This window comes from Lepisosteus platostomus, chromosome 15 (assembly GCF_059453375.1).
Source record: "Lepisosteus platostomus isolate fLepPlt1 chromosome 15, fLepPlt1.hap1, whole genome shotgun sequence".
In the NCBI taxonomy this organism is placed as follows: Eukaryota; Metazoa; Chordata; class Actinopteri; order Semionotiformes; family Lepisosteidae; genus Lepisosteus; species Lepisosteus platostomus.
The window spans coordinates 3,222,490-3,248,146 of NC_142625.1; the positions used below are offsets into that span (position 1 = coordinate 3,222,490).

A 25,657-nucleotide genomic window follows, 5' to 3' on the forward strand; every position below is an offset into this window, starting at 1 on the left:
TGTTTTTATACATATAAATTCTTATTTCAAACTAAATTATTTAATTTAAAAATCTCAGCTTCTCAAATTCTCAATCAGTTATGCACGTCACTGCACTACTGAAATTGGAAATATATCCTGCGTTGATTCTTTACACAATAATTGTTTCACATCAAGATCTTCATTTTGATTACTTGAAAAATATTTCTGATGAATAAGTATGACTGTGTTAGCTGAAGCCATGCAGTGTTGTCACCAAACTTCCAAAAAAATAGGCATGTGACATTTTAGGAGCTGCACATGTTGTGGAACAAAGCATTAAAAAATAAAATCTTCAGTTGGAAGGAGCCGCCTTCATTTGTGTCAGCATAGGTCAAGCTGGTAAAACTACTGCAATATGCTTAGCATTAAAAAGACATGTCGCTAATGAAATTGCAAAGTTATTTTCAGGAAATTAACAAGATCAGTTCTGTAGCAGGTGCACTAACATGTTATTGATAGAGCCAGCTCAACCAAATGGGAGCTGCACACTGGTGGTTGTAGAGTGCACAGAACAGTGCTACATACGTTTAAGGAATTATTATTATTATTATTATTATTATTATTATTATTATTATTATTATTGAACAGGCATGACAAGTAAGTGCATTTTTTAAATTAGCTTTAAGCAGTAATTGAGGTGATCAACAAGAGTTCTATTATGAAAGGCACAGGCCAGTCTCATGTGTGGCCACCAATGGAAGTATAGCTTTGCACAAGGATGTAGAACGGATATAGGAGAAACTTCTCAGTTCCTGTCCCATTGATCTCATAGACCCTGGACAAACATGTCTTTTCACCAGTCTCTGAGCTCTAAATGGAGCACTTTGTCACGGGGCATCCCAGTGGGGCACAAGTCTGGCAAGCAGGGAGTCAGCAAAGTCATTGTCAAGGTTTCATTTCTTAAAGGCGTTGTTACACAAGTAGCATGTGTGTATGTGTGGTCCTACTGTAATATTGTCAGACCAGAATAAAACCAAAGGATTTTTGATCTAACTAGCACAGTGCAGTCAGGTTAATATCAATCACTACTGTCCATCAATAGTGCTACTATCACTTAAAGTGCTACAATCACAGCTCTAGCAATGAGACACTCATCTCAACACCATCACACTTCACCTTCCCTGTTGACTGGTCTGTCGGACTCAGGATTCAGAGAGCAGTTCTGTACACCTGTGTCCTTTTTCCTGAGTGGTGGTCCGGACAAAACTTTTATTTAGCTCTAAAGAGGATTTGACACCATTAATGAACTGGGTTTGAAAATTTCTAACCTGGCCAGTTTGTCAACAACCAGTCAGAAACAGTGCATTGACTCAGTACCGTTTCTACAGTATACAAATATTAAAATATCATTGTGAAGAAATGATGAGAAGGGCACGTTCAGAGCTTTCTCCAAGTGCTTGCTATAGCTGCTTGCTGTAGACATTATTGCAGGTAATACAGAAGAAGGGAACCAGTCCATCAAGCTGGAAGAGGACGGGCTGTTTTGCTCTCAAGGAGACGAACCCCTCTGCCATTGGCCAGTTCAGACAGATCTTACTTCTTCGTGTGGAGTGGAAGATCTCATTCTGTGTGTTGGCCACAGGATTGACAACATACATGACAGAAAACAAGTCTACACAGATAGGAGGATCCCAGGCTTTTCAGGAAGCTTGGAACACACTGGGATCCTAACCCAGACGACCCGTAGAGGATACCCGACAGTTGTCTGGCTTGACCTGGCTCATGAATGCAGATCAGTCCTGCACAGTTTAATTTTGGTTGCACTGGAAGGCTAGTATATCCCCCACCGCATCAAGGGAATGATTACCAGATGCTGTACTTCAGTGGAATTAAGCTACATTTTAAGTTAGCGCAATTTACAACAAGCTGGCAAGAGTTAGAGAAAGGAATTTTAACACACTGCACAATCACACTTCTCTTGTTCATCGTGGGAATGAATCTCATAATGACAACAGCAGTGTAACAAGTCCGGGGACTTCAGATACCCGCCAACCAGTCCTTAGGGGGGTCATGGGTGATCTTACAGTAACAACTACATCCCATGTGCAAGCGAGGCGGGTTCTGAAAGCACTGGAGAACATGAAGACCTGGACGAGAATGAAGTTCAAACCCAGGAAGTCAAGATGTATGGTGATCAGGAAAGGTAGGGTGACCAGTAGATGCAAACTCATGATCCAAGGCGAAGCCGTCCCATCAATAGAGGCAGATCCAGTCAAATGTCTGGGTAAGTGGTTTGACAAGACATTATCAGACAGAGAAAATATCAGCAACATACAGTATAACAGCAGGAGAGAAAGTGGCTGAGGAAGATTGACAGGTCAAGACTCCCTGGAAAGTGTGACTTTAACAACAAAGGCTCCTTCAGAGACCTCATTGGCTGACCTCATGAGGTACCATTGACAATGTTGGAAGTAATGGAGTGTAAAATCAACAGTCACCACCCATAAATGGCTGGGAATGCCTCTAAGCTTCACATCACAGGGGCTTTATATCAGATCAGGACAGCTGCAGCTCCCCTAGTCTTCAGTGGTGGAAGAATTCAAGGCAGCAAAATTCAGAATGAAGATATCCTTTAGATGTTGCAGAGATTTTCGGGTCAGAGCAATAGGAAACATAAACAGATCCGAAAGGAAGTGGGCAGCTGCAGTCTCTGTGAATCAAGCAGAGAGTGTGTTAAAACATAGAGACATCATTGAGCACCCATGTACAGGCAGGCAGGGTCTGGAAACAACACACTTCCAACAGTGGGAAAAAGGTGAGACATGACACTGAAGGGACTGAAATTGTAGAATTGTTTTCTAGATTGAACCTATCATTTTGCTTGATACTAAAATTGATTTGTTAATTGATTACTATCATTTTTGTTATCTTTCCAGCTTGTTATGCCCGTCCATAAGATCCGGAGATGGAACTGAGGAAGACTGGAGCGGTGATATTATGGGATGGTGTTTGATATAATCTAGGAGGGTAGGAGGAGTGGCTAAATGATTATTACTTGCACTGAGCAACATACTAACCAGTTAGAGTTAGAAAGCTGCAGTAGAGGTAGGCACCTGAAACCCACTGTTCCGATCCCTGCCTCCCGGTAACGGAAGAGGCAGAAGAAGGCGTAGTCTTAGTTCATTAGTCTACCTGTCAGTGTATGGTTTCACCACCACACCTCCGTCTCATCTTGTATTTAAGCATTAGTCTTTCCCTACCTCCTCGCTCAGTATTGGTTTTCTGTTCGAGCTTCTTTGTTGTGCTACCCCTTCTACCTCTTCGTACAGTGTTGGTTTCGACTTCGGTTTTTCCCCTTTTACTACATTTTTTTGCATTACAGCTTGGCTTCGGTTGCTCTCTCCCTGTTTGGGTCACTGGCTTCCCCTGGACTCTTGGCTCTCTCCTTCGTCTATGGTATTTGGATCACGACTTGGCTCAATCGGCTCCTGCAAGTGGGTTCATTACTTAGTCTCAGTTTCACTGGCCGATTCCGTAACACCCACCTGAAAGTGTGTTTAATCCCAGGTGTTTGCTCCTATTCTTTGAGATTCCTTTGGTTTATTGTGCACATTGTGATGTAAAAAGATTCTCCTCACTACTGTCTTTGGTCTGATTCATCTCTGGGGCTCTCCTGACGCCTGCCTCTGATCCCCACAGACGACGTGAGAAATCTGGAGGAAGAGGGCCGGGATTCAGAGTAGGAGGTGGGATCACAGGGAATATGGACAAAACAGTTTCTCCCCTTGACGTTTTAGCATGGGCCCCACCTTTCCTTCCAGCCTGTTCATGCTGCAATTTTCCATCATGTATCCCCGAAACACTTAATCCTTCATTGTGAGCTGTATTTTAGTCTCCATCGTATTTTGTTGTCTTCTCTGACCTTTTGCTGGCCTTGCTCATTTGTCTTTGCCTGTGCATGCAGTAAATTGTGCTCCTTGGATTTTACTTACCTTTTGAACTGATATAGAGCATGTAGCATTGCAAGCCCATTCAATTCAAGATGATCATGCTGCTTCAAATGGCATGGCTGTGTACTTCCCCATTTTTCAGGCTTAATCAGGCTGTTTAGGTTTCCCGTCATAAAAACTTTGCTGGCTGCAGAACTGACTACTCCCCCTGTAGCTGTATCTCACATGTTTCCAGGAGGGTATAAATTTGCTGTGTGGATAAGGTCTGACACTGACGCAGGAAGTGAAGTCTTTGCATCCTGTAAGTTGCACTTTCCTTTGTACTAAAAATGTACGTCTTTTATGTGCGATACCACATAAGGCACTGCAACACACAACACTGTATCGTGTTTTCCTCCTGCTCTTTATTGTGTTGCTGTCCTTTACCACATCATGTGCAATTCATACTTTATACAGTACTGTGTGAATCTGCACTGTTTTGTACTGTTTAGGTCTGCACACTAGTGTATACTGTGTGTCTGTGATTACAATGTCTATATTGCACTGAACTGTTTAATGCACTTGGACGTCCTGTACTGCACTACTCGGAAATGTAAACGAGTAATGTCATACACTAATCACTATTCTAGGATCTGACGCCGCCAGGTGTAATACTGAACTTGTAATTGTGGAGCATTCATAGAAAGCTGCTGTGTGTTAACCTCCATTTCCATTAATTACAAAACAGCTTTTTGCTGAGACATACCTGGTATGTGTCAGAGGAAAACAAAAAAAATATTATACTAATAGAAGCGGAGAGTGACTTTAATGTCTGAAAATGAGTTATTAAAATAACAACGATATTTTGAAACTGACTATAAAATTTGTTACAGAAAAACTGGTGTGCCATCCAGGGTGTATCATACCTTGCTGCAGGTTGTGGCTCCACCATGACCATAAGCTGGAAAAACCAGTTAATAAAATGGACAGATGACTGGGTGGATTAAAACCTATTTATCAACATCAACATAAAATCATAAACTGACATTTTTTTAAATGTGTTTGTAAAAAACACTAATGACAAGTTCAGTTGTTGCGTGTGTGTTTACTTGATATAGATACATTATCATATAATTATATAATAAGGTTATTGTTAAAAATAAGAAATATAAATGGAATATCATGAAGTCCCACTTCACATGGTTTTCTTGTTTCTCTGGCTCAGCTTGATAATAACCAGCAACAAACTTTAATAGGAAAAATACAAATTTATTTATAATGAATTTCACTACACAACACACGGCAATATTACTTACAGATATTTACAGACCTGTGACTCACAGTCCTGCCTTCTACAAAGAAAACACACAGAAACAGGAATAAAAGTACCCTCAGGAAGAAATAGGGAAGAGTGTCCAGTCATGTAAAAGGTCCTATTAAGGACTGAATTTCTCTCTAAAATGGATTCAGTCAACTGGGAACCATTTAAAATCCAGTCAGTGCCTCACTAGACAATGAGAGCTTTCTTTTATGCTGTCCTGTTTCCCTTTTTCTTCATTACTGTGTGCTCTTTTTATCTTTATCATTTTATGTTTTTAAAAATCTTTATTGAAGTTCTAAGGAGGCTATTATGAATATTCAACTGGAAAAAAAAGCTTAATCTGGGTTAAAATATGTTGTAACAGAAAGAATAAGGTTCTGGATCCCGAGATGAAGTTAAACAGATGAGTTTATTGCATGCAAGGAACAATAAAGCCGAAGTCTTGTTTCCCGCAAGAAACAACAAAACCGAAGTATTGTTCAAAGTGCCGGTACAATCATTAGGTTTATATAGTCCTTCCTTGCTGCTCTGACGTCATTCGTTCTTATGGTAAAGAGGGGGGTCATGGTATTTGGCCAGTTAAGAGACCCTGGCCAAATGGTCAGTTTAAGATTACGTCCCCAGGGGTTTTTTAGCTCACATCCGGAATCCTTATCAGTTAACCCCCTTTCCTGCCATAAACTCCAGCTTTTCGTTTAGAAGTCTAAACCTCATACAGAAAAGGATTTAATTTAAACCAGTCTTCACATATTTCTTCTTTCCCCCCTTTTAAAATATGGCATACATCAGTACTGTCTATTTTTTACACATACAATGTCAAGGCAGATTTTACCTTTCTAGGTGAACAGGCATGCATTGCCATGACATTGTGCGTTCCTCGGTTACAACAAGATGTGATTAATGTTTTCGTACAAGTGATAGTTACATTTATAGACATAAAACAATCCTAATCCTACAAATAAATAAAGTCCTACCCCAGGACCCAAACGCAGACCTCAGCCATGTGGAGATCTATCGTCAGGATCTTGGAATAGCAATATTGACCCAACTCTGATTATCATTTTTTGACTGATAGATATGCCAACACCCGAAATGTATTGATACCATATCCCCAGTAATGCTCCTCAGGGCTAACAAGCACACTGTTGGTCCACCTTAGGAAGCATCAGACACAGAAATGGTAACAACATCCTTCTTTCTGTTCACTCAGTCTCTGGTGCCGTGGCTTGAAAGTGAAAGTGCGATGCATGGGACCAGCGATCTCATCCTGTCACTTAGATGGCACAGTCAGTAGTTAGTGGTACTTGATATTCCCTCCCAGCAGGATTGCAACGTCTGGCAGGGCATCTCTTCTTCACCTACACCCACTCGCCAGGTATCCGGTCGTGTCTCCCCTCTACTGGAGGTCCCCAAGCGTCCAGCACCTGTTCACGAGACCTGTGCACCGCTTCAGTTAACAAATCTACAATACTGTAATAGAGAGTTAGTAAATTCAACAGTCCGTTAGCCAGACTTGGCCTCCAGGGAGTTTCTTTGGCTGCCCGTGATGATCTCAAATGGGCTCAGTCTCACAGTTATGTTTGCTCCAGCCCGCAAATTGCACAGGACCACAGGTAGAGCATCAACCCACGGTGTTCCTTCGGTTGATATTTCCCTTGTTGTTCTTTAAGACTGTGAGTGATGGGGGCAATGTAACTTCCACCTCACCCCTAGTGAGGCGATTACAGCCTGGCACACTTTCCCAGTGTAGTATGCCCCTAGAGCATCCAAGGGGCAGAGCAGTCTGCACCACGGGATCATCTTTGCCATACTCCTGTGTATCTGCCAGCATGTATTTCTGGCTACAAGATGTCATTGGGCTGTGAGAACATGCAGGGCATCTGGTGTGCTGACGGCCCCACACCCCATCATCATACAACCCCACATTCTTTTCACATTTTTTTCTAACCACATCTATCAGAGGCCTCAACCTGAATTCTCCCTTTTCCCCAGTAGAGGTTTCACAGGGGTCTCAGACTCCTGCTCTCCCAGTGTCGCTTGCCTGGCATCTGCATCTGCAGGGTTGTTACCTTGAGTTACCGGAATTCTTTATTTATTGTGTCATTTACACCTTACTCAAGCTGCTTCTGTCGGCACCTGTAAAACTACAAATCAGTTCAGAGACAAGCCCAGTATTCTTAACTGGAGTCCCTGCCATGGTGAGAGAATCCTATTTCTCCATAGCCATCCAGAATTGTGGCCTACATGCAACAAATACATACATTATATACATATACAGTAACCCTTTAACACCTTTCTTTTCACAATCTTCCATCAGGGCTCTAAACTGGCTTGCTGCACTGAGGCAGTGGAGGGGCATTTTCCGGTCGTTAGCACCTCAAATTCTGTTGTAACAGCTCAGCCTATTCTCTGTTCTCCCTCATGTATCAGAGAGAGGCCCATCAGTAAACAGTATTACATTTTCTTAAAATTTTCACGGTCCCCCACCTTTTGGCTACAGCATCTAATGGTATAATAGTGCCTACCTCCATGCTCCTGCGTCAGCACAGCTGCCCAGAACCCTTTGTCCACACTTACATACAAAGGAATAGTTGATCCATCTGAGGAAACCCCAGTCTCAGCACCTGTAAGAGAGCTTGTTTCAAATTATTACAGGTGGCTTTTGCTGCTGGAACCAAGGCAATCTTGTCCTTGTACTGCACTCCCCCCTTAAGCAGATCTGTTAAAAGCTGTGCTCACCCCGTAAAAACATTGCACCCAGGCCCTGTTAAAATTACACACTGCTAGACACAAAAGGGCCTTATCATAACTGCTTAAGATTAGACAGTCTAAACCTGAAGCAACTCAGACTTGTGGGTTTCCTCGTGAGGGGAAGCACTAAGAATACCATCAACATACTGAGTGATCACAGTCAGTTGAAGCCACGTGATACCCTGTTCTGGATAGTCATTCCTTGTAATGCTGCATAACATCTCAATCCAATAGATCTGGGATAAAACCACCCATATTCGCGCGATAAGTACACGTGAATGTTAAAATCTGATACTCTGCAAGTAAAACTCGCTGCCTCAATACTCCTGTGGCCTCCTGCCGTCTCCCCATAAATATTACTCTACAGCACACTGTTGAACAGTGAAGTGAGACAAGCATGACAGTAGTGCTTCAGTATCCCATAACAGAGAAACCAACACACCATTAACAGTACACTTTAGGTTTAATTCCTTTTATGCACTGGACTGGGATAGACTTAGGGAGGCTACAAGGGATTAACAGGATCTAATCTTTAGGTAAACAGATCTCTCACAAGACTGTTTATTCTCCCCAGACAGAGCTCTTAGCAGGGTGATACATTTTTCACCGTTCTTCCCTGTCAGTTGAACCACAGGGCAGGCCCCTGCTTCATTCATCCTGCATCCTTCTGCAGTATCTGGTTTCAAGCCATTCAAATAAATTCAACTTTTGGTTCACCTATTTCAACTAATTGTATATAAATACAAAAACTTTATCTAACTCCTTTTTAAGTCCACCTGTACTGTACTCATACGTTTCAGACGTTCTCATATTTTCCAATCTCTTTAAGTTGATTTTCATCAAGTCTCTTTAGTCCCGCTGGCTAAACACACTCGCACCGTCATTTAGTATACCAAAACTCACAGTTACACACATACATGCCGGCACACAAATTCATGAAACACACATACACATCCAGAATATATTTTTCTCTACGTACCACAATGCGCTCTATTTTGTTTCACTTCTACATGAATCCTTTTAATTCCTGAAGCGCACTCCAGGTTCACTGCATTCCTAATTTCGGATGCGGTACTTCTTTAGCCCAATGGTCAATATCTTCCGGTTTTGGATTCGATCGTATGGGGGAATCAGGGTGCGAGTGCGGACCCCCTCGACGGGGTGCGAGACAGTTAGAGTGACGCTGTCATCAACAGCTCCAGCCCCCGCTACATCAAGTCCTTTCCCACTTCGGGTGAGAGTACAGGTCTGTGTTCCGTCTCTATCACACTCGTACCAGGTGTCATCCCACTCAGACCCCCCATCTCCACTATGGTCACTGTGGGAATTGATTCCAATTATTTTCATTTCCTGCCTGTCTGTTCCCCTGTGGGAGAGCAGGATATAATTTAGTTGACGGTTGTAACACATTAACTTGTGCAGTGCAACCAGGAACTAATTCTTCCTTTAGTTTCGGATTCTCCTGCACTGCCTCTTTTTGCTTTTGTTCATACTCTTTCGTAGCGAGTAAAAGTATCTTTTCTTTCATTTATTTTGTTTTTTTTTTCCGCAAACACACTCTTAAGTAATCACATCCCAATTTCTCTTTTTGTTTTCTCTCATGTATCTGCCACCACTGGTGCCGGCCGTGCACCAGGGTGGCAGTTACATCCTTGTGCTTTTGCCAATTCTTATATGCTTTCTTCACAGGCGTAAAGAAAACATATAAGATTAAATTATCACACCTGTATGCAAAATCATTGAATAAATCAGGATGCTGGGTTTGTTCCCACGTCCCACATAATTCTGGAGCAGGTATCCCCAATGGCACCAGTTCCCCTTTACTTGGAATGATATGTGTGACAACTGAAAAACAGTTAATTGGCAACCTGATGAGAAATCAAAAATATGGTATCCCAGTGGCTGCAAGTATTCTGTGTACAGTACTAATGTCACTTTTGCAGGATGGTATAAACCTCCCTATAATGTCACACAAAGAACTAATGATGTTCCGGGCTTATATAGAGATAGGTGGGTAGCTGCGTCAGCATGCGTAGGCTGCAAAGGAACAAGTAATAGGTTTATTCCATGCTGAAAAAAAGAAGAAAGAGAACAAAACTTTCTACCAAACTCAGGGCTTTTGGTTTAGATACAACCCTCTGCAGCTGGATCCTAGACTTCCTCACCAGCAGACCCCAGACTGTCAGGATTGGCAACCTCACCTCCAACACACTCGCCCTTAACACCGGTGCCCCTCAAGGCTGTGTGCTCAGCCCACTGCTTTACTCCCTGTTCACCCACGACTGTACTGCTAAGTTCAGCACAAACACCATCATCAAGTATGCTGACGATACCACAGTCGTGGGCCTGATCACTAACAATGATGAGACTGCCTACAGGGAGGAGATAAAACAACTCGCAGACTGGTGCCGAACCAACAACCTATGTCTCAACATCAGCAAAACCAAAGAGCTGATTGTTGACTTCAGAAGACAAGGAAAAGTTCACTCCCCCATCTACATAGAAGGGTCTGCAGTGGAGATGGTGAATAACTTCAAATTCCTAGGCGTTCACATCTCTAAGGACCTTACATGGACACTGAACACCTCCAGTCTCATCAAGAAGGCACAATAGCGGCTGTACTTCCTGAGAAGGCTGAAGAAAATACACCTACATCCACTGATCCTCACCAACTTCTACAGATGTACGGTGGAGAGCATACTGACCACCTGCATCACAGTCTGATACAGCAACTGCACCGCATCCGACCGTAAGGCACTACAGCGGGTGGTCAAAACTGCCCAACACATCATCGGCAGTGCTTTACCATCCATCCAGGAAATATACAACACCAGGAGTCTGAAAAAAGCCACCAAAATTATGTCTGACCCCACTCACCCCAGTCATAACTTGTTTATTCCCCTACCATCTGGCAGAAGGTTCCGGTCACTCCAGTCGCACACAACTAGACTCCAAAATAGCTTCTTCCCCAGAGCTGTCAAGTTGGTGACGCCACCACTCCCTTCTACCTTATTATGATCTCTCCTAACGTCCTCCTGTACCCACAACGACTGTACTCCTACACCACCACACACACATGTAAGCCTAAATTGTACTGTCCCCTGGATAGACCAGTAAAACTGTAACAGGCATAATAATATTTAATATTTATTAATTAACCATACTACTTTTAACCATACTATTTTTTGCACTGTTCCAAGAATTACCTTGCACTGTTTTTGTCCTGTTATATTTTCTCTGTTTGCGGAATTTTGCACAGTTTTGATTACTTGGGGCGGAGCGGTGGCTCTGTGGCTAAGGATCTGCGCCTGTGACCGGAAGGTTGCCGGTTCAAATCCCGTGGCCGGCAGAGGAATCCTACTCCGTTGGGCCCCTGAGAAAGGCCCTTAACCCCAACTGCTCCAGGGGCGCCGTGCAATGGCAGACCCTGCGCTCTGACCCCAAGCTCCTCTCCCTGTCTCTGTGTCTGTGTCTCCCTGGAGAAAAAGCTGGGGTATGTGAAAAGACACATTCCTAATGCAAGAAATTGTATAGGGCTAATAAAGAAACATTATTATTATTACATTATACTTGATTACATGTTATTTATGTTATGTTATTACATGTTACTGTTATTGCTATTGTGTAGCTGTCTATTGTCTTATCTTCTGTCCTATTTATATACTGCACCTGAGTGACTAATGAGAAACACTTTTCATTATACTATGCACCTTACTATGTAAGTTTTATGACAATAAAGTTGAATTGAATTAAAATAGGCTTACAAAGCTGAAGGGCTTCTCTGTTATGCTAACAATGGCACTGTCTATATGGGAAATAGTTCCCTTAGTTGTTATCAAAATGTTCCATAAAGATAGACTACCGCACCGACCCTTCCTCAGTTTTTATGCAGCCCAGTACTTCAGCAGAGGTTGTACTTTCAAGTCCTCTGGAATGCGAATTTACAATGGGACTTATTTAATTTGTGGGCATTGAGCATATCCCTGGCTTCCACCTGACTGGGTAGGGTCATGCTACATAGGATACATTACCCCAGCAATGCGGCATTCTACTGTTCTCCCTTTTGAGCACTATGATAACCAAAACAAACGGGCCATCTCCGAAGGAGATGGGCTAGCAGGTGTTCTGTTCCCCATGTACGTGGTTGGAAGGGCCATGAAGGAAATTCGGCTCCTCGAGAGTATCCTGGAACGTGTCAGCAATGACACTGTAGAAGCCCTCGACAAACTGTCTGCCGAGCTGGTAGCAATGCAAACCATGGTTCTCCAAAATCGGATGGCCATCGACTTTATATTAGCGGCAAAAGGAGGGACCTGCACCCTCATAGGCTCTGAGCACTGTACTTACAATCCAGACAGCTCAGAAGAAATCTCCGATTTCGCAAGGAAGATGCTAAGCTACACGAAACCCCAGGATGGACCCTATGGGGCAGGGTCAGTGGTGCATTAGGAATTCTAGGTGCCTTTATATTGCAGGGATTATTGCTTTTATTGGGCTGTGTAATTGGAGTCTATCTATGCCTTTCAGATATTAAATGTTGTTGTACTTGCACATCAAAAAAAATCCAAGCCCAGATGTCTAACACAGATGTAAATGCAATGTTAATTAAATGTAAAGAACAAAGGAGACCAGAAGAGGAAATTGACAGGCTGATGCAGATAGGCACTTAAAGAGTTGTAGAGTAGTAGAATAGTTTTTATACCATATGTACATCTACTTTAGAATTATTAATTTTGCTGATCTCTCGGACATACACAGTACAATGGACAAACAACGCAGACAACAGGAACAATTATAATGTAGACAACAGAAACAATAAAGTCGGATGGTTGTGCTTTAAAGTACAAAAGGGGGAAGTGTGGAAGACCGAGTCAAAAAGCCAAGACAGTGACTATGCGCGGGAAAGGTTTTCTGTTCGCACCTAAGACCACTGTCTTAGGTGCAAACTAAAACCAGTGATTCCTCACACCCATTCAACAAGAGAGAAATGAAACAGATTGCAGGATACCAAATGGCATCTTCCTGTGCTGTTTGTTAGACTTTTGACCTCTGTATGTTCCTTTGATATGTTAAAGTCTTGCCTACTTTTAATGTACAAAAAGGAAAGTGTAACTTCAGTCCAGTGAGCATGTCTTGAGTGCTACTGGAAACCCTTTCTCTGCGATATGCTCCCTTTCAGCTGATTGTATTAAAGATCTCTGTTTGACAATCTCCTAACCTGAGTGAAGACTGAGTTTTCTTCAACAGGATGTCAACAAATGCCCAGTTCTGCTTCCCCTGTTGCTGAAAGTACGAAGCAGAAAATAATGAGATAAAACTAAAGCTTACTGTGCAGCAAGGTCCGATAGTCTATGCAGGCAGAAATACTGCAAATCTGATGTTAGTCTGAAAGAGATATGGAAAAGCATTTGTAATATCCTTTTGTACAAAACCCTGTTTCAAGTCCTCTCTGCACTTGGGAGCCATCACTACTCAATATAAAGCAAAATAATCTTTTTATTGCATTTTTTAAAAAAAAATATATTTTTTACAGCAATATTCTTTGAAATGCAGTTGATAGAAATTGTGATTTAACAAATACAAAAACAAAATGCACATCTTTCCACAGAACTCATAATATTTCAAATTATTCCAGATCAAGTGAAATATTTGAATCAGTACCCAATATAAAACATATATTCAACAATATATTATATTATTTACTGTTTGTATATTTACTAAAACAGGAGCATTCCAATTAAGAAATCACTATTAATTATAAAAATGTAATAGTTTAATCAAATTAACCACGTCTCTATAAAGTGTTTTACTCATTAATGATATATTGAAGGAAAACTTTTCCCTTAATTCTTACCACTAGTAGCAATAATACAGTTCAAGCCTGTATTTATTTAGACAAAGAATAGGCTGCTCTGAAAAAGTCCTTTAGTTTAGTTCACTTTAAATTTTAAAGTTAAAATATACTTTATTTTTAGTATCAGTTAAGCACCCGGAAGTAGATTACAAAATGTGTTCGTGTTGTTTGAAAGCTGCAGTATTTAAAGAAAAATATTCGCTTTGGATATTAATGCTTTTAAAAACTTATTTTAAAATCCCGTTTAACTGCAGGTCGCGCTTTTTAAAACCGTGGTTTTGTAAAAAAACTGGAAAAAAACAAAACCTTCACATATTTAGAGAGAAACGCTTCATTTCTGAGGCGAGGAAAAACCTTCCACAAATAAACTGGGATCACTTCAGAAAAAAAAAACGTATGGAAATTCTCTAAATGAACGGTAAAATATTTTGAACTGAATAAAAAAGAGAAAGAAGAAAGGTGTTAGTGGGGCCAGCAGGGGGCGCTCACCCTGCAGTCCATCTGGGTCCTAATGCTCCAGTATAGTGACGGGGACACTATACTGTAAACAGGCGCCGTCCTTCGGATGAGCTGTAAAACCAAGGTCCTGACTCTGTGGTTATTAAAAATCCCCGGGTGTTTCTCAAAAAGAGTAGGGGTGTAACCCGGTGTCCTTGCCCCATTTCCCATTGTCCCCTACCAATCATGGCTTCCTAATAATCCCCATCTATGAACTGGCTTCATTACTCTGCTCTCCTCCCCACTGATAGCTGATGTGTGGTGAGCATTCTGGTGCACTATTGTTGCCGTTGCATCATCCAGGTGGGGCTGCACACTGGTGGTGGTGGAGGGGAGTCCCCATTACCTGTAAAGCACTTTGAGTGGAGTGTCCAGAAAAGCGCTATGTATTGTGTATTTTGCTGCAGTTACCCGGGAACAGCGATCCCTCAATGTGATGAGCTGTACATGTTATAGAGAAAGACAACATTTGGAGAACAGGTGTGAGGAAACAATTGAGCTACCTATGTGCTTGCTTGTAGTACATGTGTGCACCTTCTGCTCAATTATAAAGCATTAGAACTGCAAACGTGTTTGGTGGTAGAAGGAGTTTGGGGATGTTGTTCCTGGAAAAGATCTGAAGTTAGGGGAGCCAGGAGGGATGAAATTAAATTCTTCAATGAAGACACCATCTCAGACAAATCTGAAATTACATTTGAGGGATAATTACAGTAAATTAATGTCACACCGGCCAAGTAAGTCCCAAACAATTGCTGGCATGGCAGGCTACAGAAATATTCATAACAGCTCGTTTTTAATTGGCTGATATGACCATATATGATGCTGAACTCTGCCTTTAAATGGGTCACTAGGCTTTTTTGGGATGAAAGTTACATTGTGACATAGTTGTTCTTCCTTGTTTAACTACAGTTGTTCAGGTCACGCAATGACAACCAAATACAAGAAAATGATTGCATCTCAAATAAATAAAAGCTATACACCTATAAGGTACTGTAGATGTAGGCCTGCCTAATTAAGTGGCCAGTGAGTGTAGGTTCAATGTAGGTGTTTCTAATAAAGTGGTCGGTTAAGTTAATGTTAAGTGTTTTTTGGAACTTGGCATACCTCAGCGGACTCATTGTTAAACACTTAATACGATGTCCTTTTCTGAATTTCTTTGACGTCTCCTCTGTACTTGTCAGCCTGTTCCTTATTTCAATGAGTTCAGCCTTGTCATCTGTAGGATATGACACTCTGTAACTCACTTAACCTTATACAATGAACCTTAGACTACTACTAAGGGGTCGCGGTCTAAAGAGTTAGAAGAAAGATTGAACTTTGTTAACATAATCTAAAATCTACTGTATGGATACACTGTACATTCCTGAAGTTTTAACCTAGTGTTAATTATGTTGCTGGCATATGTAGCTTGCTGATTTGTTAATAATTAGACATTTGTCTCAAACTGCAGCACAGTGAAGAGGACTCAGACAATGTGATTGAAAATGACATCATGCAGGTGTGTATATTTCAATCCTAAAAAAATAAAAAAGCTTTGAACTGAGTTTCACTAACTACATAGCCCAATCACAATATAAGTAGTGTTTTAGTGGAGAAGATTTTGATATAACTCAAAAATTTGTTTAATATTGCAGCTAAGTGGTAAGGAATCTGATGAGACCCCAAATGAGGAGGATGGTTTTCATAATGACGACTTACAGGTGTGTAAATTACAATCCCAAAATAACAAAAAATATGTTTCTCCAAGAACATACCCCGAGTCACAATCCAAGTCATGCCATTATTAGAAAAAATACTGGCATTATTGATAAATGTGTTGAACATTGCAGCTAATTGGAGAAGAATCTGATGAGACCCCAACTGCTGAGGATGATTTTCATAATAACGACATACAGGTGTATTCTGAAATAACACAGGATCTCAAGTGGGACAATTATATCATTGTCACCTAAACCTCAATCATAGTTCAGTTTGGGCTGCTAGCTACCAGTAATACAGTATACCTTGTTAGGTGTTTTGTGTGGCTCCATCTGGACAATTCTATTATACTTGTTTTTTTAAGTTTGGTCTATAGACTGTTCTCTGCATGCAAGGATATAAAAGTCTGTCATGTCCCAACAGGAACACCTGTTTGATGCCTCTTTCAATCCGGACAAAAAGATCTACACTGGGTCATATCTGACCATGGGTGTACTCCTAATACAGTATGATGGCATTTATCTTGAGACAAATTGTCAATAGCAGCTACAAAAGATCTACTTGAGCTGTTAAAGCATATTATGCCAGGATGTGTTGCAAAAACATAAAGGTTTCTAGACAAGCAGTTCTTTTACTTGAATGACAAAGCCCAAGTGTCATGATTGTAGTCCCTCCCCCTTGAGGTTGCTCTGGCTTTTTCACTTATGAGTTGATTTTGTGCACCTGCCCCCTGTTCCAGCCCATCTTAACAGCCAGACGCTCACTCGGTTCCAGGCTCTGCATTGGTTCCCGTACCAGGCGAGTCCGGGACCTGGAGCGCCCGGTCCCATTCCCCCCTTAATCCTGCTCCGGTTTTTAATCCCATTTGTCTTAGTCTCAGATGGACCGCCAGGCTCTGGACATTTGTCTCGTCTTGGATTTCCCTTCGGACTCCCTTTTGGACAGTTTGCCTTGGATACACCCCCCAGAACAACTGCGCACCATGGACGCACCCCTGTTTTCATTCCTGACCCCTGCATGCTTTTTTCCCTGTGTTTTCCTCACTCTTCTCAGATTGTGTCGTCTGCATAGGGTCCTGAAAGATGCTTCGTTACACCAAGACCACTACTACCGTCCTGAATGTCATCGTTGCCTTGGTGTTAATCCTGGTGCCCAGTGTGATGACTGTCAAATGAGATTTCATAAGGAAAACCTACTGAAATTAGCCAGTTACTTCTTATTCATGCCCCTCACAAATCAGCTCAGGTATTCATTCTGATATCAGTTCATACAAAGATCAGGAAGCACTTCCACTCCACAGAGATTAATACATTCTGTGGTTACAAAGAGCAGGCGAAATTTACAGATGTTGTTGAGAACATTACAGTATCATTCAACTGTGATGGGTCCCCTGTTTTCAAATCATCACACATTCCTATCTGGCCCATTTTGTGCACCATTAATGAGCTGCCTTCGATAGATGTAAAAATGTTGTATTGCACACAGTATGGTTTGCCAGACATAAATCTAGAGTTGACACATATTTTACCTCTATTATCTCTGAGATGCAGAAGTTAGGTAGTGCTGGGTTTACTTAGGAAGACAGAAATGTTTTACTACATAGGAGCAGAGTAAAAGTCCAGATATGTGTGTGTGATACAGTAGCACGGGCCATGGTTCAGAACTTTAAACAGTGAAATGGCACATTTGATTGTGGGAATTGCTATCACCAAGGTCAGATAGTTGCTGAAGACAGGGTATTCACTAGATTTACTGTCTAGAGTAGGAGTCAGAATCGAGACACATGGAAGATAAAATGCGACTGGCTGAACTGGTCACAGAGAGGAATAATGGCCAAGCTGACATGTGGCTGGCTGAACTGGTCACAGAGAGGAATAAAGGCCAAGCTGACATGGGTGTAAAAGGTCCAAGCCCCCTCGTTTTGGTACGATCATTTGATATAATCAGAGGCTTTGTACCAGATTACATGCACTCTGTATGTCTTGGGCCTGTCAGACAGTCTGTTAACCTCTGGTTTGATTCCAGCTATGCCAATTCACCCTTCCATCTGACACCTTCCACACGAACAGAAATAGATCAAAATAAGTGTGGAATCCATCCTCCAAATGAGGTTCATAGAAACCCAAGGCCTCTTTCAGACAGAAATCTTTGGAAAGCATCTGAATGGCGAGCTTTTCTTCTCCTGTATTCACCCATCATCTTGAGAAATTCTTTACCCAGGCAATGTTGTAACCACTGGATGCTTCTTGCCTGCGCACTGCATATACTTTTGTCCCAAACTGTCACTGATGAAGAGCTCAATTGTGCTGAGTTGTGCCTTATACAGTTTGTAGCTCAGGTTACAGGTCTTTATGGCATTGAACACTGCTCATTTAACTTTCACTTACTAACACATCTCACACAAAGTGTCAGGGACTGGGGCCTCCTGTGGGCCAATTCAGTATTTGCATACGAGGATTTTTCAGTGCAACACAAGCTGTAGCATCACAAATTTTCAAGTATTTTTTTGCACTCCAAAAAGTGCTTAGATTTGGAGAGTCAGTCCTATAAACTGCAAATGAGGATGTTAGGTGTTTTTAGGTGGTTTTTGAGATGTTAAAAGTCATGATAACTTCTTATAATAATTATTATAATAGCACATTTTTATTAAAATTGTATGTACATTTTATGTACAAATGTAATAGTCTAAAATGGAAGTAGGTCTTATTTTTTTTAAACAGATTTTAAATATATATTTTTATTTTAGGAACATAATTGTTATTTATGCTATAAATGTAAGTGTATACTTATTTATTTTTCTGCTACTTATATTAACATGTTCGTTTGTGTGACAGAGAGATCTCTGTCACCATCCGCAGACAGTACATTACACGACACTCATTATCCATCTTAAGTTACATACGATCTTGCATACACTTTCCTGTTGGCTAGCTAGCTAATGAGGGTGCACACCCGGGGCTTGGCTAGCAGTTTCCTATTTCCATACACGCAATACATTATCACCTCTTATTTCAAAATCAGTTTCTGTTACCTGAAGAGACACAAACACAAACTCTGTTTCTCTTTATTTGTACATATCTGTGTGAGAGAGCGCTATGTCTGTTTTGTGGTCTCTTCCGTGCTGCTGACCAACTTCCGGGTATGGTGGCCTCTGGGGTCCAAACCCGATACCCGTTTTCAGCCTGGCTTTATAATGTCAACATGGAGTGGTGCATGCGCACATCTTCCGGTAAAGGAAGTACCATTTTCACAGGATGTTAAAAATAAGTTAAATGTATTCAGGGTTGGTATTTTTCTTTTGTACATTCTGTTTACACTATTCTTTAAAAGAAAGAAGGAATTCCCATGTTAGGGAAATTAGTTTATCTGGGGTGAAATGCAGCTCCATAATTTTGTAACAGTGGTACAGTCCAAGGGGGCAGGGCTATATGGTACTTATTAAGGAGGGGGGGAGAGATCTAACGGGGCTTAGTCTTGCTATCGCTACAGTGTGGAGCTGATAGGACCTAAGTGTGGTAGAACTCCTGATCTCTTTCTTAGAGAAAGGGTTTGTTGTGTGTGTGTGTGTGTGTGTGTGTGTGTGTGTGTGTGTGTGTGTGTGTGTGTGTGTGTGTGTGTGTGTGTGTGCTAGTTCCATCTTGTTGTTTTTTTTTTGTTATATATAATTGTTTGTGGGGAGCATTGTCATAATATACTATCATCTTTGCACCTAAGTGCAATTGCAAGGACTCACTTGGGCACCACTCCTGCCCTCCAAGTGACTTTCTGTCTGGGCAACAAAAGAGAGAGGAGGAAGAATTACATGGACTTAAAACCTCCCTTCAGGAGATCTTAATTGCACCCAGGATTGTACCGACATCGCAGGCTCAGGGAGCGACATCTGGAAACATGGAGGCAGCAGAAAGTCTATGGCTTGCTCTTCGTACACCAGTACCACAACAACGCACTACAGTGACATCAGGTCGGGACCTGGGTCCACCAAGCTCAACACCCATGTCTGCTACACGTGCTTCAGCAGAGGGCATGTTCCGTAAAGAGCCTAAGATGTCCCCCTACCAGCAAGGTGAGGACATTGAAAAATATCTCCTGCAATTTGAGCGCATGGACAGAACCTGGAAGTGGCCAGAGGAGGAGTGAGCCTGTTGGCTAGTGCCTCTGCTTACAGGCAAGGCCTTGGAGGCTTACAGTGCCATGGATGAGGACCGATCGTGTCCTCGAGCAAGAGGAGCAGAGTCAGGAGCTGGCGGGCAGCTTCCAGGAGTCGAGGTTCCTGCTGCGAACCCAAGAGACTCGAGCACCTGACTCCATGCAGAGCCCTCGGCTTCCCAAGAGAGGCCCAGGAGAAGAAGGCACTGCGCCGGGGGGAGAGAGCTGAGGAAGTTGCCTCCCCGGGAAGTTCCTCGTCTCAAAAACTGGCGCTGCAGCGGCACCTGCAGGCCGACATCCAGGGGCTTCGATAGAGACGTCCTCCAGCATTGTAGGGACCCAGCTGCACGTTAGTCTTTTGCATTGGGCTTTTATTCAGACATCCGTTAGACCGACGTGAAAACTGAACAGCCGGACAACAGTCTGGGTCTGGCAGTTCTTTACTGGTGCCGTCTGTATAATAGCAAAAATAAACATGAAGATGTGGACATGTAGAAAAAATATGAACCTTCACCACATCCTGACTCGCTCTGTGTAAACAGTTTTATTTGTGTTGCACTGTTCATGTTTGTTATGTTGGTTCTGCAGCAGGGCTGGAGACCTTTGCTGATGGCTGTTCTGTCACTTTAAGAGACTTCAGTACAGTAGTTGGTGATGTCATCATCACAAACCTCTCAGGCCATACCTTCTGAACTGTGAGCGATATTTTAGTTGCCCTGAAAAGAAATGGATTTATAACCGATAGGATCTTATTAACATTCTACTGTGCAGGGGTATGTGTTCAATTGAAGACTGTAAGCATTACAGATGCAGCCATTCAAAGTGCGAGGTACAGACACGTACCTGAGGTAATTGCCTGCGGCGCTGACCGACAGGGGCACTCGTGGTGCATTGGTCGGTCGTAGAAAGATTTAAATGTCTTTACTGTTCCCGTTTTAGTATTGAATATTTATATGGAATTTTACCACTGAAGGGAAATCTTAGTAGCTGAGCATAAAAAGAATAGGAGCATACTGCAACGTGTGTGAAGGCCATAAACGATATTAATTTTGGAACATAAACACACAGTATATGGCTGGTCTCGGTACTTTAAAGAAAACATACACACCAGTATTCCATTTCTCCCTAAACATTTTAAGCATCGAAGTCTTTAACCAACGTGATACTGGAGTCAACAAGCATACTTTTAGAATATGATTAAAAGGGAATATAATATGGAATCGCGTTTCTAAAGAAATGAATAACGATATAATTATATTCAAAAATAAAAAAAGTTTCAAAAATAAAAACGATTAGTAATCTAATCTTTCCACGTTTGCTCCCAAAATCCCAAGAAAAATAAATCTAAACGTGGAGAAAGCTATGCTGAAAGTTTATTAATATACTTAGAAGACAAAGTAAAAAAACTTTACTTTAAAAAAATTGACACAATAAACATAATAACCATAATAACGACCAACCAACAAAAACAACCATATAAACATAATACCAACCAAAAACATAGATAACAACCACAATACAAAATCAAATATATCAAACCATTAAAGCAAAACCGTCCTCCAGTTATCAACAATATCAATATCTTGTACGAATTATTCGTAATACAAACCAAAAATAGCCCGCAAACTCTCTCAAATTCCTCCAACTATCATAATCCTTCCCCTTATGCAAAACCAAACCCTCCTCCCATCCCAGTTTATCCTCTTTATCATAAACAAAATCCAGCTCAATTTTCAACATAAAGCATTACACAAAATCAATACCTCAACACTCCATACTCAACAACCATAATTCCCAAACAGCCAGAACATGTAACTCCATATTCCCAAATAGACTTCATTTCCATAGCCCCGCCCCTTATCATCCATAAACCAACATCCCTCCCCTGTTCTCTCTCTCCCCTGGCATTTGTAATCTTTATTTATCTGTATGTCTTTATTTAGTGGTATCATTAGTGACAAAGGCTAAACTTTCTTGGAAAAATGTATTTTATGTAAACCATGTTTGCTATTCATTCATTTAGGGCTAGAATATGTTAATTGTCTTCCAGTGAAAGAAGGGTTCCTTTCACCGTAGTCGAGTTGACATTAGAAGCTTGCCACGCCCAGACTGTTACACCAATGCATTAGCATGTTAAAGCGATTTCATTGAGGAGCCTAGCTTTCTTAATTAGTAAGTACTGTACTTACTGGGTTTTTGAGGGTGGGAGGTGTCTTGCACTGGAAATCTCGCCCCCTTCTACTTTGAAAATACCTGTGAAACTGGTTTAATTCGTCACAGCCAGCACTCCCGCAGAGAGTGGGGTTGTACTTGCCGTGCATCGGTATAGATGGGAAAGCCAGAGCCGACCGCTACGCTGCCCACATGTTATGCTCTTCGTTAATGTCTAAGCCGTAACACATCATTATATCTCATTTTGTATTTCTTTAAAAAAAAATCGTTTGCCCAGCCTAACAGTATTGTTGTTATTGTTTTTATCCTGTAAAGCGTTTTGAGGAGCCACCTTTAAAGGCACCATATACAATAAAGTTAATTATTATTACTATTGTTAATTTGCTGGACAGAGAGGTGATTATTATTACGCAGAAGACAAAGATAGCGATTTACGTTGCATTGTGCATTCTGCTGCAGTAATACAGTTTTAAATAAAGTCTAAACAGTATCAGCTTTATTTATGGGTTTTAAATAAAGGCGATTTAAACGTGATTTAAATCAATATAAATGTTTATATTGTAACGCATAGGTGACTATTCATTGTTATTAAAATGACTTAAATTCCATCATGTTGTGATATTTAGAAATATACATTTGTTTGGTGTGAGTGAAGTTTTATTTAATCTCTGAGCCAGGGAAATATTTTATTTTTTCAAAGAAATGTTTGTTAAAAAAAAAGTCATGACTCCAGCGGGATTCAAACACGCAACATGGACGTGGGAGTTGGGAACCTAACCCACAGCGCCACCGGCAAGGTCACATGAGGAGTGTTGAAAAAGCACTACAGAAACATTATCAACAGACAATGTACAGCGTGTACAATTCTTCTGTTGCGGTACATGAATATAATTATATCGTTATTCATTTCTTTACATACGTGATTCCATATTATATTCACTTTTATTAAAATTCTAAAAGTATGCTTGCTTGACTCCAGTATCACGTTAGTTAAAGACTTCGATGCTTAAAATGTTTAGGGAGAAATGGAATACTGGTGTGTATTTTTTATTTAAAGTACCAAGACCAGCCATATACTGTATGTTTATGTTCCAAAATTAATATCGTTTATGGCCTTCACACTCGTTACAGTATGCTCCTATTCTTTTTATGCTCAGCTACTAAGATTTCCCTTCAGTGGTAAAATTCCATATAAATATTCAATACTGAAACGGGCACGGTAAAGACATTAAATATACATATACATACTGTATACAGTACAGTTTGCATACAGCAATATGTTTATGTTCCTAGATCAATCTCTTTTATGAGCATGTGAAAGGCATGGTTAATTGGAGATTCTCAAAAATAACTACTTTGCATGATTGAAAACAAATGCGTGATTGGGAAATAATGTGGTGTTACTTTTACAAAGACGGTCAATGAAAAAAAGAATGTGGACCAGGGCAATACTTTGAGTTTACAGCTTGTCCAAGGTCATTCATTATTAATACTATTAGTAATATCTTCGTTAAAGACTTTGATGGCAACAGCTCAAACATAAGAGGTTGAGCTTTATTAGCTCCACCTTGAGGAAATTCTGGATACTATAATTTTACTTGCGGTACTATAGTAGAATTTACGGTAACTCGCGGTAGACTGCGTATAGCGCAACGCAAAATAATGCAGTATCGCCCGCTTGTTTTGAATGGCTGCATCTGTATGTGACTCCGTTACTCTGGTGTATTGCATTGTAACGGTTCTTGGGGTTTCCACCCTCGCTGCCCCTGCCCTGCCTGGGCTCAAACCCGGGTCTCCAGCGTCACACAACACAACAGCTCAGTGCCAGCTGAGCTAAAGGAGACCTTCCCCAGCCCGGGAGGCTGAGATCCCCTGTATACGCAGGGATTCGTATTCGTTACACCCGCAACTACTGCTGCATGCTGTATTGTTGTGCATTTGATAAATAAACCTTGATTGATTGATTGACAGAAGCCTGCAGGGGAAAGGCTGTCCCACTGCCAACCCACACCACCCCCTGACTGCGCACTGAAAAGTAAACACTGCTAATATAATCCAATCCTATAACAAAGTGAAGTTTTTTTAATCAAATCTTGGATTTTAAGTTTTAAATACAATTTACAGCCAAGACCTTGGATAGCAAATCTTTTTTACAGATCTCTTAATTTTTTTTTCTTTACTCCCTCCATCAAAACAAATGTCTACCTGGGTAGTTAACTTTCAGTATGTTGTCAACAAATGCCCAGTTGTGCTTCCCCTGTTGCTGAAAGCAAGAAGCAGAAAATAATTATATAAAACTAAAGCTTTCTGTGCAGCAAGGTCTGATGTCTATGCAGGCAGAAATACTGCAAATCTGATGTTAGTCTGAAAGAGAGATGAAAAAGCATTTGTAATATTATTTTGTACAAAACCCTGTTTCAAGTCCTCTCTGCACTTGGGAGCCATCACTTCTCAATATAAAGGAAAATAATATTTTTATTGCATTTCTTTAAAGAAATAATGATTTTTACAGCAATATTCTTTTAAATGCAGTTGATAGAAATTGTGATTTAACAAATACAAAAACAAAACACACATTTTTCCACAGAATTCAAAATATTTCAAATTACATTTTAATACGTGCTGATGTATTATTCCAGTGAAATATTTAAATCAGTACCCGATATAAAACATATATTTAACAATATATTAAATTATTTACTCTTTGTATATTTACTAAAACAGGAACATTCCACCAATGTATAATTAAGAAATCGCTATTAATTTTAAAAACGTAATAGTTTAATCAAATTAACCATGTCTCTATAAATCCTGTTTGCCCGGACCACGCCTGTCCCCCCAGATGACACTTTTTATTTTTAAGATAAACGCAATATAAACAACGTTTTTTTTAAACCGCTCCACAAATTTTCTCACATGCACGTATTCTCCAATATCATCACATCAAAACCATAAAGTTTGTTTCCACAGATATGACACTATATGCAATAAACCAATAAATAAACCAATAAATTAATGAACTAGCAGAATCCCAATAAAAACACCCGGCCACCTGGCCAGCACAGCATGTCAATATCAAACATTTTTACCAACAAAACCGCAAAAGCAAAAACCAGCAAATATATATATATATCCCATGTTTTTACCTTATTCTGAAGCATGATATATATCCAAAATAACCCAAACATGTTTATCTCCAGACCTGCAGACTATTGAACGTTATTGATTACGCAGTAAATGTTTGAAGAACGACCTCTAGAAATAAGGCGATCTGATTGGTAAAAACCACTGTCATTCATTGTATTTTCAGCCATTCAGAGGCCTTAG

At 40.8% G+C, this 25,657-nt stretch overlaps 1 protein-coding gene and 1 long non-coding RNA gene across 2 annotated transcripts; one reads left to right on the top strand and one right to left on the bottom strand.

Moving 5' to 3' along the window:
* Window positions 1–5,138: 5,138 nt before the first annotated feature.
* Window positions 5,139–25,584, bottom strand: LOC148647681 (uncharacterized). Its single transcript, XR_015926623.1, has 2 exons — window positions 25,477–25,584; window positions 5,139–13,347 (listed from the first exon to the last, which is right to left on the bottom strand). It is a non-coding gene; the product is annotated as an uncharacterized LOC148647681 (long non-coding RNA).
* LOC148647682 (uncharacterized) lies at window positions 17,740–18,494 on the top strand. Its single transcript, XM_088608108.1, has one exon. It carries the CDS (start codon window positions 17,796–17,798, stop codon window positions 18,492–18,494), a length of 699 nt encoding a protein of 232 aa, XP_088464234.1. The 5' UTR covers window positions 17,740–17,795.
* Window positions 25,585–25,657: the final 73 nt, after the last annotated feature.